The sequence below is a fragment of the Vigna umbellata genome, chromosome 3 (assembly GCF_029865625.1).
Source record: "Vigna umbellata cultivar VRB3 chromosome 3, Vumbellata_1.0, whole genome shotgun sequence".
NCBI classification, from domain to species: domain Eukaryota; kingdom Viridiplantae; phylum Streptophyta; class Magnoliopsida; order Fabales; family Fabaceae; genus Vigna; species Vigna umbellata.
Window position 1 is genome coordinate 18,806,389 of NC_142167.1, and position 17,986 is coordinate 18,824,374.

The following is a 17,986-nucleotide window of genomic DNA, read 5'->3' on the forward strand; positions in this document are numbered from 1 at the left end:
ACAATATATTATTAGGATTAACTGGTTCTTTAATAATTCAATTTAGTTTTATTTCAGGTTTTTTCTTTCTTTTTCTTTATTTAATGACTTATCACTATAAATTAATAAAAAATTCAATTAATTTTTATTATTTGAAAATAAATAAATCATAAAAAAAATTATAATCATTAACACATAAAACACATTCAAATTTCAATTTCTTCATTTTTTTTCTTTATTTAATGACTTATTACTATAAATTAATAAAACATTCGATTAATTTTTATCATTTGAAATTAACTAAATCATAAAAAAATTTATAAACATTAACAACACATTCAAATTTCAGTTTCTTCCTTTTTTTCCCCTTTATTTTATGACTTATTACTATAAATTATTAAATTTTTGAAATATTTTTTATCATGTAAAATTAATATTATATGTAATTAAATTATATAAAAAATGGAAAACATTAACACAAAATATCAAATTCACATATTTAAATACTAATTACTATTGCCGTTTACAAAAAAATTTAACATAAGAATTTTTAATTAACTTTTAATGATAATTAAAATGTTATTTATCAAGTAATGACGTATTAAGAAATTAATTTACTTTATGTTAGTTTTGAAAAGTTTTTTCATTTTCCAACTCATTAAACTTCTCAAATTCCTCCCAACCCTAATATATTCTCCATCAGTAATATTATTTTCAAAACCTTTTTTCTTAATGTTACTTCAGTATTACAAAATCAAATCAATAAATATAATACTTTTTTTAGTCAAATTACTCTACGTTGTCCAAAAGTATTTAATTTTTGACCTAAAATTTTATTCTTTCAAGATACATTTCAAATTCTAGTTTCTTTTTTATTTATTTAATAGCTTATTAAATGTTAACGTGTGTTAATTATTCACATTGGCATAACGTGAGTTTCTTTTACCGTGTTTTTCAGCAAAATACGCAAACCGAAGGGGAAAACACTGTGATGGCCGTCTTGGATAAACTTTCAACTCAAACTAGAATCACTGATTCATGAAGGAATCAAAATACAAAATTAAAGAACTGAATTTGCATAAAGACATGATACAAGAAATGTTTCTTGAGGATGTTCTTGAACCAATGAGAACATGTGTTGGATCTTCCTTTCGTTCTCACGATCCACAGAATTAGTACTCAACAGCACTGATCCTTAACTTGAATCTCATTCAAGAGCAGGATATATAGAGAAAAGTATAAAACAATTATAACAGAGATCTAGGAACTTGTTTAAAATAAAGAAATAAAAATTGTTGTTGCTCTTGATCAATGACCAGCTTCTAGTCTATTGTTTTCGAAGAAAATTCCTGAACCAATGCGCAGAGAGCTTTTGGTGTCTTTTCAAATTATCCTTGTAATCGATGAAGTTAATTCCAAATCGCAAGGTGTAGCCAGCACTCCATTCGAAGTTATCCAGAAGCGACCATGCAAAGTATCCATGTACTTTCACCCCATCCCTTCAAACCAAAACCCATCAAATAATAAACCACTTCAAATCATACAATTTAAATTATGGAACAAGTAAAGGCAGTTTCACTTACTTTAGTGCACTTAAAATGTAATAAAGATGGCGATAGAAGTAGTCAATTCTGTAAGTATCCATCAGTGCCTCTTCAAGTGATAGTGTTGGATCATTGGACTCGTCCATCCCTATAATTTAAGCATGAGGAAATTTTTGAAGTGGTATAAATGGAAACAAATAGGAGAATACTAAAGTATTACCATTTTCTGTTATGTAAATTACAGGGTTTTTATACTTAATCTTGATGTACAACAATAGTTCTCTAAGTCCCCTTGGATAAACATATAGCCAAGATGAAGCAGCCTGCACAGAGATGATGTTTCCTTGTTATTTCATCATAATACAAACGACTTCATTTTACTTATGAGGTACACTCAGATGGCTAATTTTTTTGATATAATAACATCAAATGAAGAAGAGTGTTACGTACCCTTGGTCCAATGGGTGACCCGTTACGTTCAGCTGTCATAAGTCAGAAGAATTTTGTTTCCATCAAAGACAGTTTCCATTTTTTTGAAATGCAGAATAAAAGGCAGTATCAGTAATTAATTTTCTAAGAAATTATCCATTCTTTAAGGTATTTTACTTTAATTAAAGATAAAAAAGAGAGGATATGATGTATAATTCCTGATTAAGATTTGCAGCCAAAGTGTTCTTACTTGTAAAATTGACTCTAGTATCTTGGAAATAGCTAGTATTGCCTGAGCTATTAACTGGATGGGGTATGTGAGCAGCATAATCAGTTGTGTAGTAATTGAGTCCAATAAAATCAAACGAGCCAATAAGTAGCCTGGATTGCTCTTCTGTGAAGTTTGGTAATCGGCTTCCAAGCAAAGAATGCATGGTTTTTGGATACTTTCCTCTTGTAAGTGGTTGCATATACCTGCAATGAAGCCAATTTAGAAACATCAAACTAACACAGGCTCAAAGAGAGTTTAACAACATTACTTAAACTTTACCATCCAAACATGAAATCAAGAGCTCGTTTGGCAGCTCGATCATCTAATGTGTCATTTGAGAACGGAATAAACCAGTGACAATTTAAGCTGATGCCTATCAAACCCTTTTGAAATGCCTGCTCACATTCAGAATGAACGGCAGAACATGATGTCTACTACTAACACATTCAAGCATATATAGAAAAGGGTTAAATGTTTATAAACTGGAATAAGCTTTTCTGGTAGTGCACCTGATAATTGGTTTTATAAACTTTGACAGCCGCTGCATGAGCTAGCAGTTGGTAGTGTGAGCTCATGTAGGGCTCTGAGCCCATACTGTAACTCCATGGCTCATTAAAAGTAATCCAATGTTTCACTCTATCTCCAAACTCCTTGAAGCATAGCTCTGCGTAGTCTTTAAAATCGTTTCTGCACATAGAGATATGACTATTCAACTCTGATGAAAATTCAATCTATATAACCAGCAATGATCTATAATTAATGTCTAATATTCTACATCTTGAATGCAAATCTATGTTTTGTAACTCACATAATACGAGGGCTTAAGAATCCACCGTATTCATCTTCTAAGGCTTGGGGAAGATCCCAATGGAAAAGAGTGACAAATGGCTGAATATCTGGATTAGTAACATTCTTTCTCATTATTATGAACATGTCAATATATACACACATGTACGAATACAGAATGGATAATATGTATGACCATTAGCCAGCAGTTCGTTGATGAGATTGTTGTAATATTTGATTCCTTCTTGGTTTATATCCGAGCTAATGTTTCCTTCTGCATATTTTCTCAGCAGTGTAAATGATTTTTTGACTTATTGAAACCTTTAAATACAATACTAATTCCAACTTTGCTTACTTGGCAATATCCTTGACCACGAGATAGAGAATCTGTACGCATCAGTGTTCATATACTTCATGATCCCAACATCTTCCTATATGAATTTTGTTTATGATAAAATATAAACAAAAACAGTAAGTACTGATGCAATGCTGTTTAAATTAGAGCCATTATTGCATAGTATGTGCTTATTAAACCCAACTACTCAATGCCTCAAGATAAAACATAACAGTTTTAAACAGGACTTTGACATCTCAAACAGTTTAAACCAAAACCAAAAATATTTTATCCACAAAATTAGACCAAAACAACCTATATATATATAAAGGACTTTTAACATCATACTCTCTTTTCCATACACTCTTTGATTGACTGAAATTCATATAGATCACGCTAGTTTGAGAACAAAATTTACTCATTTAATAATTTTTAGGCAATAAGAGAGATACTAATATTTCTGATAAAAACCAAGATAAAATAGAATTAACAAGACACTGAGAGTGCAGAACAAATCTCGTTTGGATTGTACCTTATAACGATGATATTGATCGACAGCTACATCTCCATTGCTTCTGTCAGATATCTTTTCTGTTTCCAAATACAACAATTTGTAATGAAAAAAACCATACATTAAAACTGCCATTGCCCAGAGGAAGTGAAAACAGTGGTTATCAGATCAATATGTTGATTGAGCCTTCAATTTTTTCTTCTTAAATACCTAATCAATTACAAATGTTTTTCTTAACAATCTTTCTAATCTTCACTTTTAACGGGGATTAGAAGAACCACTTTTCATATCATAAAATGACATTACAATACTACCAGTCAAATTTTACACACAAAAAGTGAGGAACTCCACGCTGTATGTTCCTTATCTTCAGCTAATACAAGCTTCGTACTGATATGTTCAAACAATCTAATCCAGTCACGAACTTATCTGATTTTCAAACACTTACTTTTACACTTAATCTTTAGTTTTCACCCATTACATCTACTCACATTTCTAAATGGCTAAACTAAATGAATATAGATAACAACCAAAACAGATAAGGTAAATCAAACACCTCTTCATCTTTCATCCAAATTATTCAGACAATCATATAGAGATACCTGGATGTTGATGAGAAAAGGTATCCCATATGCTTGGTCCTCTACCTCCTTCATTTGCAGCACCTTCGTACTACATTACAGACACAACAATTATTAATTATACCATACAAATCTAACACTTCTAACAACCTTAGGGAGATGATATGACATGGTTCTTGAGTCTTTTAAGGGATTCTAACAGCAATGAACAGTCAACAAATACGTATAATATTCTAGGATACTGATTTCCATAAGGTATTTATACTATAAATTTATCTTATTTTTAGTTGATATAGAATTGAATAAAATGATACCCACCTGGTAGGCTGAGGAGGCAGTGCCGAAGATGAAAGCTGGGGGAAAACTCGTCCTATTAAGAGAAGAAACATCAAGAATGGGCGGAACAGCTTGTGTGATTGTAATGGAAAAGTTTACAAGGAGAGTGAAGAGTCCAACATGGAGAAGAAATTGATAGCCACTGAATACCATATCCTTGTTCATATTCAGTGAAGTCTCTGTATGCGCTTAATTTTGTTGATTAAATATACTCATAATGATATTGAGGTGTGATTAGCTGTTACATACTGACATTAAATAATTCCAAAGAAAACTGATACGCAGGTTTTCAGTTTTACATTTTAAAATATTCATGTCCCCCACTACTAGTTGCAGGACACACTTTAAAACACGCACGTTTCAAAACATGTCTTCCTGTTTTAGAAAATCTTAAAAGAACAAATATATAAATAAAGTTAGGAGTTATTATAACATCATAACCGGATGTGTTTTATATTCATAAGTAACAATGAAACTAGAATTAGATTATACAACTAGCACAGAGACAGGAATGACAATAGGTTGCAGTACCAATAGTCTTACCATTATCTCTTACCCATCCCCCGATGAGATGATATTGGTTTAAAATATATCTGTTGATATTTTAAAAACATATCTGCGAATATTTTAAAAAAATATTTAAAATAAAATCTAAATAGAATTACAAAAGAAATATATAATATAATATAAATTAAATTTAATATAAATTAAAATTTAATATAATAAAATATAAATTAATTTTAACTAAATTTAACTATATAAAATATAATTTTAATTTTAATTAATATCTATGTATACGGATAATATTATATCATATTAAATATTTATTATAAATTTTATCTTTATTTATTTTGAATACGAGTATTTTTGTCAGTGACATATATATATATATATATATATATATATATATATATATATATATATTTCATGTCATAAATTCTAATAAATAGAGTTTATGTAACACACGTTTGAAATCCCTGTAAGTAGTATATCATTAACATCATTTTCACGGAGAAAGATAAATTTTATTTGGCAAAATAAAAAACCAACCAACTATAATTATAACTTCTTATGTTATTGCCTTGCAAAGTCATTATATAAAGTTATTATTTACTTTTGATGAGTCTCTTTATGTATATAACTTTTAAAACTTCTTAAAACTTTTACTATAAGACTCACATTTTTATTAATTTTATTTAGTTGTTTTTAAAATATAAAAAATATTTATTATAATCTTTTGATGGAAGGTTTTCTTTAAAATAAAAGTTTTAAATTTATGATGATATATGTATAGACTAAAAGGAAATTTGATTTACCAAAACTGAGAAACCAAAACCAACTATAATCATAATTATAAGAGGCTATTAAGTTCAAAACCTAAGACTTTCAATAACAATACAACTTTAAATTTCATGTGCACATCTTGACGATCATGACTTAATTGTTTTCTTTTTTCACATTTATGAAAGCAGACACATGGATTAAGTTTGTTTGGGTTCAGACACTAACCAAATGGGGCTTCTCTTTGCACCTCCAAAATTTATTCTGTCATAAAATAAATCATTTTATAATCATAACGAAATAAAAATTATTTTGCGAATAAGATTATTTTAGTTTAGAAAAAAAACTAAAATGGTTATATTTTGTAAGAAAAGAAGTTAAAAAAAATATTATGTAGTTTACAGTAAAGGGAGGTTTATTTTTGTTTTTTGATAAATAAGAAAATGGAGAAAAAGAATCTGAAAAGAATTTGGGGGTTGATTGTAAATGGAGAATGTAACAGATTTGAATCAAAGAGAAGGCTCACAATTAAAAGAGAATCTGAGAGGAAGAAGCAGGAAGGGAAGGGAAAGGAGATAAAGCAGCAGAATTCCATATTAGTTTCAGAACACGAATTTCATATCTCGTTTTACTTAGAACCATGCTGAAGATATTTGACTGACTAAGATTTTCTGAGAAAGTTCTTGAACCATTGTGCCGAGACTTTTGGGTATCTTTTCAAACCCTTTTCGAAATCCACAAAGATGAATCCAAATCTCACAGTATAGCCAGCGGCCCACTCCATGTTATCCAGAAATGACCATACAAAATATCCTTTCACATTCACACCATCCCTTGTATGCAAACAAAATAATAAAAACACAAAAAAATTATATCATCAACAATACTGTGAAGTAAAATGCAAAACCAAATAAATCAATCAAAAGAAAGAGGCCATGCTCCTCTGCTAAAACATTATTACCTGATTGCCATTTTAACATAATAAAGATAACGATATAAGTAATCAACTCTGGGTGTATCTAAAAGCTTTTCTTCAAGTGATAGTGTTGGATCATTGAACTCATCATAACCTGTCAATTTTGTTGGATTTTCGTTAGCTTTTTTCTGTAATGAAACATCATCAATTCGTTACCTGTACAAAGTAATGTATGACTGATTTATTACCATTTTCAGTAATGTAAATTAAGGGGTTATTGTAATTCTTCTTGATGTAAATCAACAACTGTAGTAATCCTCGTGGATAAATGCATACCCAGTCCGAAGCAGCCTGCAAATAATTGCAGTGTTCTCTAAATTTTTTCGACATACGTGATCTTTTGGAGTATAAAAAGTAGCAACTGTAACGTAGCAGTCAATGATATGATGAAATACATACATATGGACAAAGGATCCGGCCTTCACGCTGATCTGTCATTAAAGAAAGAGGTTTTCAAACATAAGTACTATGTAGTTTGAGACTCTGATGTCATCATGTTATGAACATAATTATGTTTTGCAAATTGCAACAGATGTACTCATAACATGTAGAGATTGGAGACTTAATGATCTCAGATCATCTAATGATTTCTTGTTTGAAGATTCAATAGAAATAAAGCAACTCGTGCAGATGTATAAAGAACTTGATAGTTACTTGTAACATTAACTAGACGATCATTGAGTGGGGATGGTTTGGAACCACTTAGATCAGGTGCATTGACAGCATAAACAGTTGCATAGTGGTTTAGACCAAGAAAATCAAACGACCCCTTAAGTTGTCTGGCTTCTTCTTTGGAGAACCTAGGTAGACGGTTTCTCACCAAATGTCGCATGCTTGTTGGATACTCACCTTTTGTGAGAGGATCCATATACCTAACCACAAATGCAAAATGCAGATGTCATCAAGAACAAAGGAAATATCATTACATTTGATTTCCGCAGGTTAGAGATAAATATGTATCATTTTAAATTTCACTTTCAATTGCAGATGTCAGAATACTATAATTTCTTACCACCCAAACCTGAAGTCAAGGACTCGAAGTGCAGCGTCTCGATCTGTTATGTCATCACTAGCGGGCAAGAACCAGTCACTGTTCAAGGTAATTCCTAGTAAACCCTTTTGAGATTTCTGCATACGCAATTTTCAAATATTTTGGTTATTTAGTCTCATATGGCATTCAATATAATTTCACATGAAAATAAAGCATTGTCCGAATATTGACTAGTGGTTTAACCCTTTGTATTAGAAAAGTTCAATTCTCATGTTCATGTACAAAGGTCAATATATAAATATTGATTTCTGGGTTTTATAAAGCATTTGGTGATATAAAACAGTTGAAGAGTGCAGAGAACCTGATACTTGGTCTTGTACAAGTTGGCAGCAGCAGCATGAGAAAGAAGTAGATTGTGCGAAACCAAATAGGGCTCAGTTCCTGAATCACCACCTGTGCAATTCAGTTTTTGCCAACCAGAACACCGACCTGGTGCATGCTCTCCAAATGTATAACCATTCAAGGCCACAGTGCTGGGTTCATTCAGAGTAATCCAATATTTCACCCTATCACCAAATTCCTTGAAGCACAGTTCAGCAAAGTCCCTAAAATCATCTCTGCATACTCACATGAATCATATAAGTTTATCAGTTTATAAGATTCACCAAACCATTTCCCTCAATAGTCACACAATGTTCATTAGTTAATTATACAGTGGAAACTGGGGTTACTCACACAATGTGACGACTTAAAAAGCCACCATACTCGTCCTCCAAGGCTTGGGGAACGTCCCAATGAAAAATGGTCACAAATGGTTCCATACCTGCATTATTCAAGATTATTATTATAATTTCTGACTAACAATTATATAGATGTGATATAACAGGGAAATGTAAAGAGGTAAATGATAAATATTAATGAATTATGACCATTCTTCAGTAGCTCGTTGATGAGATTATTATAGTAGTTTATCCCTGCCTTGTTTACTCCTGCAGAAAGCTTTCCTTCTGCAAATAATTCACAAGAAATTAATAAAAAGTTACTATGAAGCACGAACGAAGAAAAAGAACTTATAAACTTGACTTACTCGGTAATACCCTTGGCCAAGAAATGGAGAATCTATAAGCATCCAAATTCATGTCCTTCATGATTCCTATATCCTCCTAAAACATGTGAATCAGGTTGTCATGACTCTACCTATGTTATATGTTCTGGTATATCTACCAGTCTCTTCTATTTTCCGAAGCATCTTTTAAAAAGCTCTAGGTTCCAAAGTGAGTAGTGATCACTCATAACGATATTATTATATTTGTATGTTCTGATATAAATTAATGTATTTCTATTAAAACCATATATACCTTATACCGATGATATTGGTCTGTGGTTACATCTCCAGTACTCCGATCTTTTATTTTTTCTGCATGCCATTTCATCGATATAAATAAGTAGACATTAGACATGTAATTAGGCAATTTAAAGTTATTAGGTATGGCAAGTTTCAGACAACATACTCATCCAACAGGAAAAATACTTCCTTCAGTTTCCACTATGTATTTGAAAAAACAAATATTGACAGCACTGTTGGAGGAGAAATATACCTGGATATTTGTGAGTGAAAGTATCCCATATACTCGGGCCTTTTCCATCTTCCCTTGCAGCACCTTCATACTACACCACAAAATTATCTCTCTTACCTTCTCAATACATAACAATGGTAAACTAATAATAAAAAAAAAGAGAGAGTAAATAGCACATGTAACTATAGAATATTTATACAGTCATCGAGTGATACAAAAAACAATATTAAGACCAAGTTTATTAACTCGTACCAGAGTTACACAGTGCCAGTTATACTCCAAAAACAAATAAATCTTTATTTTTCAATTCATGCATATCAGAATGCGCAACGTTGTATTGAAATTTATAAATTGTGTCTTTAAACCAAACATGCAGTTGAAAAAATCATACCAGTTTTCAGCTCAGGAACATGTTTGCATATGATTAAGTTAAAATATGATGTACCTGGTATGAAGCAGATGCTGTCCCGAAAACAAAGCCTTTGGGGAAACTGCTCCGGTTGAGATAAGAAACTTCAAGGATGGGTGGAACGGCCTTGGATTGAGTGAGGGTGACGATGGATGAGGTAACAAAAACGCATAGCATCGGAAACATGTTCGTTGTGATCATCATGATTCACAAAGTGAAGTTAAGGTAAGTGATGTTGTGTTCTATATTTGTCACCTTTATATATAATTTCAGTTTCTGTTGTAATACAAACAAAGAAACCTGCGAGTTTGTTTAATTACTCAAGGATAAAGCTGAGGCCATTTTCCTATGGACACGAAAGTTGGAATTATGAAGTTTAGACAACGTCAGTTCTACCAATAATTTAAGACTGTGTCGTGTCGTGAGTGGCTCTGGACTCTAATTTTCTTCTCTCTACTTTTAATTGTCTTTGATGTTACATTATGTAAATTTAAACATGTAAATTTGACAATATTACATTGGGACAATTATGATAAACTTGTATCTCAGTCTGACTTTTAAGGTGTATATGAGTGATTGATTTTGATGTGAATAGCACCATTTAATAGTCTTTTTTCTTTTCGCTAAATCTATAGCTACAAACTTCCACATTCACCTTATATTCATCATCTTCCATCTTTTTCTAACAGTTAAGTGACAGATACAATCGATGTGAAAAATAATTATTCCTTCTTTCTTCTCGTTATTCCCTCATTTGGATAAGGTTTTGTTTTCTTTTTCCTTTTTGTTTCAAAGGTCACAATAACACTGTTGGTAATGTGGTTTGTTTTGCTTTTTCATTTTTCACTTATTATTGTTACATTTGATATATACCGTTTTTTTCATTTCAGGAGTTTTGGAAAATTTTGTTTAAGCTTCTTTTCTACAAGAATATTTTTCTTTTTTGCCTAACTTTTTTTTTTATGTGAAGTGTGTTAAGTATAATTCTTACTGTAATTTTGATTTCATCTACTTTACATTTTCATCTTTTTCACGTAACCTTGATTTGAATGTTTTCCTTCTCTCGTTTTTATTTTCTTTCATAGTTCTTAATGATAGTTTTGGTTTGTGTTACTTTTTCCTTTTGATCTTTTGCTCTTTTATTGCTATTTTTCTTTTATAACTTAAGTATGTTTTTCATTTTGGGAGATTTCTTTTTGTGTTTTCCCAATTTTTATGAGATAGGTTTCTTTTGGCTATTTTTTTTCCGATGCATATTAATTATAACTTTGGTTTTTTCTACTTTTCTTTGTTTTTTTCCCTTTCGTATGACCTGATCTGAATGTTTTCTCTTTTATTTTTTTGTTTAACTTCTCATCGTCTTTATTCTCCTCATCCATCACTGCCACTATGACCGTATGACCGTTGTTACCGTTGCTACTACCACTATCATTATTATCGTCTGTCACTTTTTCTTTTTCCTTTTCCTCATTCTCTTTCTTATTCTCTTTTTTTCATCTATATTCATTTAATTTATAACGAGTATTTCGTTAAATTTGATGAAAAAACTATTGACCATTTTACCAAAAGATTAATGACGAATTATATATACTACGGTTATCGACATATTTTTAAAATTATGATTACTGATACCTTCGTTATTTTCAAAAATATAATTACTAATAAATTTATTGATCGATTTTAAAAAAATTCAATAACTAATGAACTTTACTACAACATTGTCAAAGTTAAAATGAAAACTTTGATACTTATTGTATAGTATGATATCTAGGTCGAACGGTTAACATCCAAGACCGATCGCTCTATTTACTGTAACAGTGTTCATCAACAACACCGCTCGTCATCCAGGTCAAACAGCGACAGCGCTCGTCAGTTATATTTACCGAATGGACGTACACTCATTACCGTTCGGTCATCACTATAGCCAAAAAGGGCGATTGTTGTTATTAAAGCTGGGGCGACAACGCTCGTCAGTTATACTTACCGAACGATCATCACCGTTCGGTCACCTCTATAGCCAACAAGGGCAATCGGTCTGGGCCACAATTGGGCCAGCGCTTATTATTGGGCCAAGTGTCCAACGAATGATAAAATAGTCAAAGATATCGGATTAAAGATCTGATAGGCGGTTTATGAGCAACCAACCGAATTTTAAGGTAACCAACCGGATTTTAAGGTAAATCTATTTATATTTTATTGGGCCTGTATCAGATTAGATCCAGGAGACAACCTATAAATACAAGGTCAGAACCATCAGCCAGGTAGGTTCAATTCACACTTCAAAACATTCCATAGTGATAACCATTCACTAAATATTTCATTAAGAGCGGAGGCTCTTCAATCACAAAATATAGTGACAAAATATTCATTGAAAATAAAATTTTTGAATTATCGACATATTTACTAAAAGACCCATTATCAAGTGATATTTTCGTAAATAATTAAAATAATAGAATTTGTTGGTAAAATTTGTTAATAAATTTTATTTTAACAATAGATTTTTTTTTCCTTTGAATAAATTCTATTTTATTGACTAATTTTTTATCTATCCGTAATGTGGTATTTTCTTGCTGTGAGTTGTAATTGACAATTGTAAGTTGTTCTATAATATATTTCAATGCCCAAGCAAGCATTCATCAATTTGTATATTGACAGTGAAGTGTTATAAATATTACTTATAAAACGTTGATGAATGATTTTGAAGTCCATAGAAAGTGAAAATTGGCAAGTTATACATTAAATTTTAAAATTATTTGTTTTTCTGGATGGATTTTAAAGAAAGTTGAACATATAATCAAGAAAAGTCACGAATTCAGAAGTGATGTCGTAATCTGTTGTATTAGTGCTCAAGATACATTATATATGTTTAAACGAATCATTCATCTAACTGTACTGAATTTTATATAGCATATTTCAAAACCTGAGTTTCAAATCTCATATTCCTTTGAACCATGCTCCATATATATGTCAAACTAAGATTTACTAAGGAAGTTTTTGAACCAATGTGCCGAGTATTTCGGGTATCTTTTCAAGCCATCTTTGAAATCCACAAAGACGAGTCCAAATCGCACACTATAGCCAGAGTCCCACTCCATGTTATCCAGCAATGACCACACAAAATATCCCTTCACATTCACACCATCCCTTGTATGTATAAAAATCAACAAAAACAAAGGAATTAACCAAAAAAGTCACTCCTGTATTAGTTTTCTACTCTTTCACACTTTTTTATAATAAAATGAAATTGGAGAAAGAAACTATTTCCCCCCTTTTCCTATAAATGGTAAATGTAAAAGCAAGTACGAAAAACAAATATAGCTTCAATCTGTGAATCAAGATTCAAAAAACTCTGATAAAGCATCACTTACTTGATTGCAGTTTGAAGATAATAAAGATGTCGGTATATGTAATCAACTCTGTATGTATCTAGAAGGCTTTCTTCAAGTGAAAGTGTTGGATCGTCAAACTCGTCATAACCTATCAATTAGTTTTGCATAATTTTCGTTAATTTTTTTTATGAATCATTGGCTTTTTCAATATTGCACTATGTATGACTGATCTAATACCGTTTTCAGTAATGTAAATTACGGGGTTGTTGTAATGCTTCTTGATGAAAAGCAACAGTCGTCGGAATCCTCGTGGATAAATGCACAACCAGTTAGAAGCAGCCTGCAAATTATTATAAACAAGAGTTTAAATAAAATTGTATGATCTTTTAGAGTGAAGAAAGTAACAAATGAAAACCATTGATACGTAACATTGGTGCCAATGAAATTATGAAATACATACCATTGGACCAAGGAGCTTGCCATTATGCTGATCTGTAATTGAAAAATAAAAAAAACTATGTTTTCAAGAAATTTTATGAGTTCTGTATCATTCATTAGAAGAGAAACAACTAGTTCAGCCATATAAGCAACTTGATTATTACTTGTAACATTAACAAGAGAATCAGTTTGTAAGGCTGGTCTGACACCAAGTTGGTGAGGTGCATGGGCAGCATAAAAGGATGAGTAGTAGTTTAGGCCCAGAAAATCAAATGACCCTTTGAGTTGTCTGGACTCTTCTCTGGTGAACTCTGGTAGCCGGTTTCCCAACATAGATCGCATGCTCTTTGGATACTCACCTTTAGTGAGTGGTTCCATAAACCTGATAATATAAAGTGCAAAAATGTAGATGCAATCAACAAGTAGTGCCGAAACAGAACAAATGCTACATCACTACATTTGAATCTTGCTGGTTAGACTTATGAGTGTTTCTTTTAAACTCATGTGGAGTTAATTTGAATTCCTAAGTAATATACAATCAAATTTTTATTCATGTTTCGGAGAAGAGCTATAAGTTATGTAAACATCACAAATCAGCCACATTAAGATGAGTATCACACATCAAGTTTGATTACATCCACTAATGGCGATCAATGATGTGGAATGCTTTACAGTAACATTTCGATCACATAATTGCATAGCCATTAATGTTGTGGGTCCAAACTTTTCTTACATGATGGAGTAGTATACCATCATTCATGCCATGATCATATTTTCAATGATAAATATCGTCTCTGTCCATTTTAGTTCCCTTCAAGGTTTTAGTGTTGAGTATAACCTTACCATCCAAAAATGAAGTCAAGGCCCCGACGTGCAGCATCTCGATCTGATTTCTGTTTTGAAACCGGAACATACCAATCAGAATTCAATGTAACCCCTATTAAACCCTTTTGAGATGCCTGCATACAAATTTTCAAATATTTTGGCAATTTAGTTACTAACAGCGTCCAATATCTTTACATGAAAATAAAGCATGGTCCATCAGCAAAAAAGAAATTACGTGTGGGTATTGTACTCATTGACCCACCATTAGAAAAGTTCAAGTGTCATGTTATCTAAATTTCAGGACATAGTTGGTGATTCAACATTAAAACACTCAAGAATACAGAGGACCTGATACTTGGTCTTATACAGTTTGGCAGCAGCAGCATGAGCAAGAAGTTGGTAGTGTGAAGTCAAGTAGGGCTCGATTCCGGAATCACCACCTGTGCAGTTCAGTTTTAACCAATCAGAACACCGACCAGGTGCAAACCTACCATTTGCATAGCCATTCTTGCTCACACTCCTTGGTTCATTTAAAGTAATCCAATGTTTTACCCTATCACCAAATTCCTTGAAGCAAACTTCAGCATAGTCCCTAAAATCATCTCTGCATGTTCATATCAATTATTTATATGTTTATCAGAACATTATCTCTCGATAGTTATACAATATTTATCAGTCAATTATAACTCTGAGGAAATTGCAGTCACTCACACAATATGAGGGTTTAAGAAACCGCCATACTCATCCTCTAAGGCTTGGGGAACGTCCCAATGAAAAAGGGTCACATATGGTTGCAGACCTGCATGATTCACGACGATCATTTGAGTGATAACAATATGGACATGATACTAAAGCAATGTAAAGAGTTAAATTAATAAACAAATTTTAATCAATTATGACCATTTGCCATTAGCTCGTTGATAAGGTTGTTGTAGTAGTTTATTCCTTCATGGTTTACACCTGCACTAAGCTTTCCTTCTGCAGACAATTAGTTATAAGAAGTTAATAGTATGTTACGATACACAAACTAAAGAAATAAATTATCTGGGTGGAATATAAATAAAGCTTAACTTACTGGGTAGAATCCTAGACCAAGAAATGGAAAATCTATAAGCATCCAAATTCATGTACTTCATGATTCCAATATCCTCCTAAAACATGTGCCCCAATGTATCAAGATTATACATATTAGTAATATATTTCATTCATATGAAAAACACTTATCTAGTACAACTATTTGAAACCATCCATACCTTGTACCGATGATATGAGTCGTCTGCTACATCTCCAGTACTTCCGTCTTTTATTTTTTCTGCATGCCAATTCATTGATAAATAAGTTGAAATATACAAGTAATTTTTGCATTTTATAGTTATATGAAGTACAAGAGAGTACATTCAACTCATACAGCTGGAAAATTACTCATTGAGTTAGTTAGTAGTTATCAGCTATAGAATTCTCTACTATTCCTCTCCTTTAGTTTCATCTCTATGATATCTGGTCACATCCTATCAACCTTCTCTGAGTTCTGATTTCAAGTACTAACATTCTTGGTTGGTGTAACAAGGTCCAAAATTGCTCCCAATCTAAGAGACCCAAAATTCTAGAAAGGCTGGAGAAATTAAAAAGCGCATACTTTCTCCATTCCTTAACAACTGTGTTCTAAGGTTCTCTCTAAGTTCCAACGTTTTTGCAATAACTGCATTTACTCTTATTTGAAAAAAAAAATTAATAATACTATGAAACAGTAGTGAAGAAGATACATTACGTGGGTATTTATGAGTGAAATTATCCCATATACTGGGTCCTCTTCCACCTTCCCTTGCAGCCCCTTCATACTACACAGCAAAATCATGTCTCTTAGCTTCTGATTACATGAACGGTAACAATAACCAAATTGGAAGATAAAAATGATTAAAATTAATCGACAAAGTAATAATAACAAAAAAAAAAAGACAGACATATGTTTATAATGTACCTGGTATGCCGAGGATGCTGCTCCGAAAACAAAGCCTTGGGGAAAACTGCTCCGGTTGAGAAATGAAGCGTCATGAATGGGTGAAATGGCCTTGGAATGAGTGACGATGACGAAGGAGGTAACAAAAAGAGACAAAACGCAGAGTAACGGAAACAAGTCAGAGTGTAATGGCATCATCGTAATTCGGGTAAGTGCTTCTGCTCTCTCTGCTTTATCATTTAACCAATGATGGAGAGGAAAAGAAAGAAAGAGAAAAATAGAACTTATTTGAATAAAAAGAAAGAAGGTTGAAAATAAATTAAAAGATTTTAATATATTTAATTGATGTGATTGAATAAATTTAATATTATATTAATATATTTAGATAATATTTTATAAAATAATTTTTTTAAATTAATATAAAATAAATTTTAAAAGTATAAATTAAAGTTAAAATAAATTTAAAATTAAAATAAAATAAATTTTTAATACACTATTTTTAATATAAAAATTTAACCTCTTAAGTGTGATCTTTCATCTCAAGTATAAGTTTTTTAGTGGTGGGCTTCCTTTTAATTGTCAGTTTTGTAATGAGACATACTTTTCTAAAATAAAAAAACTTTGATAAAAAAATTAATCTTTAAGATTCATCATCTATTTATATCAATAGAGCTTTGAGTTATACGAAGATAAAAGTAGATTTGATATTTGTTAAGTTTTTTTGGTGAAAGAATGAAAAGATTTGACACCAATAAATAATTAAATCATTAAAAAAACTAATATTTTGAATCAAAATTTCTTAATACAAAGATTAATGAATCATTTTACTTGTATATTATTAATCTTACTTATTTTCAACTCATTATTATTAAGAATTTCGAGAAGAGACAATGAAAAGATAGAAATAAAAAAATATATTAAGAATTTTACTTATATATTATTAATCTTATTTATTTCAACTCACTTTAAAATATTGACACCAATTGTATTAGTTGAATACGGTGATATTGTTACTAAATTTTTCGTGTGTTTAATTTATATGGATATTTGGAAAAGAATGATAATAAAATAATTTATTTTTCCATTCGAAGTAGGAGTAAAGATGATATTTTAATGTAATTCATTTATTGTATTTAAATAACTAATTAATATAATTTTGATAAAGATGGTAATAAAATAAAATAATTGTAACAGTCTATAAAATTATGTCTTAAATTGAAAGTGCGTTTTAAATAATAAAATTTAATTATTTTAATATTAAAAGTTTAAGTATAAATATAATTTTTATAAAAAAGTTTTATTATTTTAAATAACATAATTTTTTTAAACTCTTTTTTTCGTATTTCTCTAACTTTTCTTTTAAATTTTTAATTATGTGTGTTTATGTGTTTGAAGATCAAATATCCTTAAAATAATTATTTAGATGAATTTT

At 30.9% G+C, this 17,986-nt stretch overlaps 3 protein-coding genes across 3 annotated transcripts; all 3 read right to left on the reverse strand.

Annotated features, from left to right (window-relative positions):
• Window positions 1-1,032: 1,032 nt before the first annotated feature.
• Window positions 1,033-5,331, reverse strand: LOC124848827 (beta-glucosidase 12-like). The gene is made up of 13 exons (XM_047326637.2): window positions 4,754-5,331; window positions 4,457-4,526; window positions 3,876-3,934; window positions 3,365-3,440; window positions 3,206-3,283; window positions 3,032-3,119; window positions 2,733-2,910; window positions 2,503-2,618; window positions 2,203-2,426; window positions 1,974-2,005; window positions 1,744-1,846; window positions 1,563-1,671; window positions 1,033-1,478 (listed from the first exon to the last, which is right to left on the reverse strand). The coding sequence occupies exons 1-13, from the start codon at window positions 4,934-4,936 to the stop codon at window positions 1,307-1,309; spliced, it is 1,488 nt and encodes a 495-aa protein (XP_047182593.2). The 5' UTR covers window positions 4,937-5,331; the 3' UTR covers window positions 1,033-1,306.
• A 1,293-nt stretch (window positions 5,332-6,624) lies between these two features.
• On the reverse strand, window positions 6,625-10,346 carry LOC148201786 (cyanogenic beta-glucosidase-like). The gene is made up of 13 exons (XM_088108907.1): window positions 10,042-10,346; window positions 9,618-9,687; window positions 9,378-9,436; window positions 9,107-9,182; window positions 8,949-9,026; window positions 8,755-8,842; window positions 8,381-8,636; window positions 8,041-8,156; window positions 7,683-7,900; window positions 7,428-7,459; window positions 7,217-7,319; window positions 7,014-7,122; window positions 6,625-6,885 (listed from the first exon to the last, which is right to left on the reverse strand). The coding sequence occupies exons 1-13, from the start codon at window positions 10,207-10,209 to the stop codon at window positions 6,714-6,716; spliced, it is 1,545 nt and encodes a 514-aa protein (XP_087965033.1). The 5' UTR covers window positions 10,210-10,346; the 3' UTR covers window positions 6,625-6,713.
• Window positions 10,347-12,824: 2,478 nt separating this feature from the next.
• Window positions 12,825-16,793, reverse strand: LOC124848826 (cyanogenic beta-glucosidase-like). Its single transcript, XM_047326635.2, has 13 exons — window positions 16,576-16,793; window positions 16,366-16,435; window positions 15,851-15,909; window positions 15,673-15,748; window positions 15,498-15,575; window positions 15,309-15,396; window positions 14,946-15,201; window positions 14,616-14,731; window positions 13,937-14,154; window positions 13,795-13,826; window positions 13,572-13,674; window positions 13,374-13,482; window positions 12,825-13,149 (listed from the first exon to the last, which is right to left on the reverse strand). The coding sequence occupies exons 1-13, from the start codon at window positions 16,750-16,752 to the stop codon at window positions 12,978-12,980; spliced, it is 1,554 nt and encodes a 517-aa protein (XP_047182591.1). The 5' UTR covers window positions 16,753-16,793; the 3' UTR covers window positions 12,825-12,977.
• Window positions 16,794-17,986: the final 1,193 nt, after the last annotated feature.

Coding starts and splice junctions, on each gene's coding strand:
- LOC124848826 (XM_047326635.2), bottom strand. CDS start 16,752: ATGATGCCATTACACTCTGACTTGTTTCCGTTACTCTGCGTTTTGTCT. Junction 15,202..15,308: donor TTCTTAAACCCTCATATTGT/GTGAGTGACTGC, acceptor ATGAACATGCAG/AGATGATTTTAGGGACTATG. Junction 14,155..14,615: donor CTTGACTTCATTTTTGGATG/GTAAGGTTATAC, acceptor TTATATTATCAG/GTTTATGGAACCACTCACTA.
- LOC124848827 (XM_047326637.2), bottom strand. CDS start 4,936: ATGAACAAGGATATGGTATTCAGTGGCTATCAATTTCTTCTCCATGTT. Junction 3,120..3,205: donor CAACGAACTGCTGGCTAATG/GTCATACATATT, acceptor TTACTAATCCAG/ATATTCAGCCATTTGTCACT. Junction 1,672..1,743: donor AATTTACATAACAGAAAATG/GTAATACTTTAG, acceptor CTTAAATTATAG/GGATGGACGAGTCCAATGAT.
- LOC148201786 (XM_088108907.1), bottom strand. CDS start 10,209: ATGATGATCACAACGAACATGTTTCCGATGCTATGCGTTTTTGTTACC. Junction 7,460..7,682: donor TCGTCTAGTTAATGTTACAA/GTAACTATCAAG, acceptor CTTTAATGACAG/ATCAGCGTGAAGGCCGGATC. Junction 7,123..7,216: donor AATTTACATTACTGAAAATG/GTAATAAATCAG, acceptor CAAAATTGACAG/GTTATGATGAGTTCAATGAT.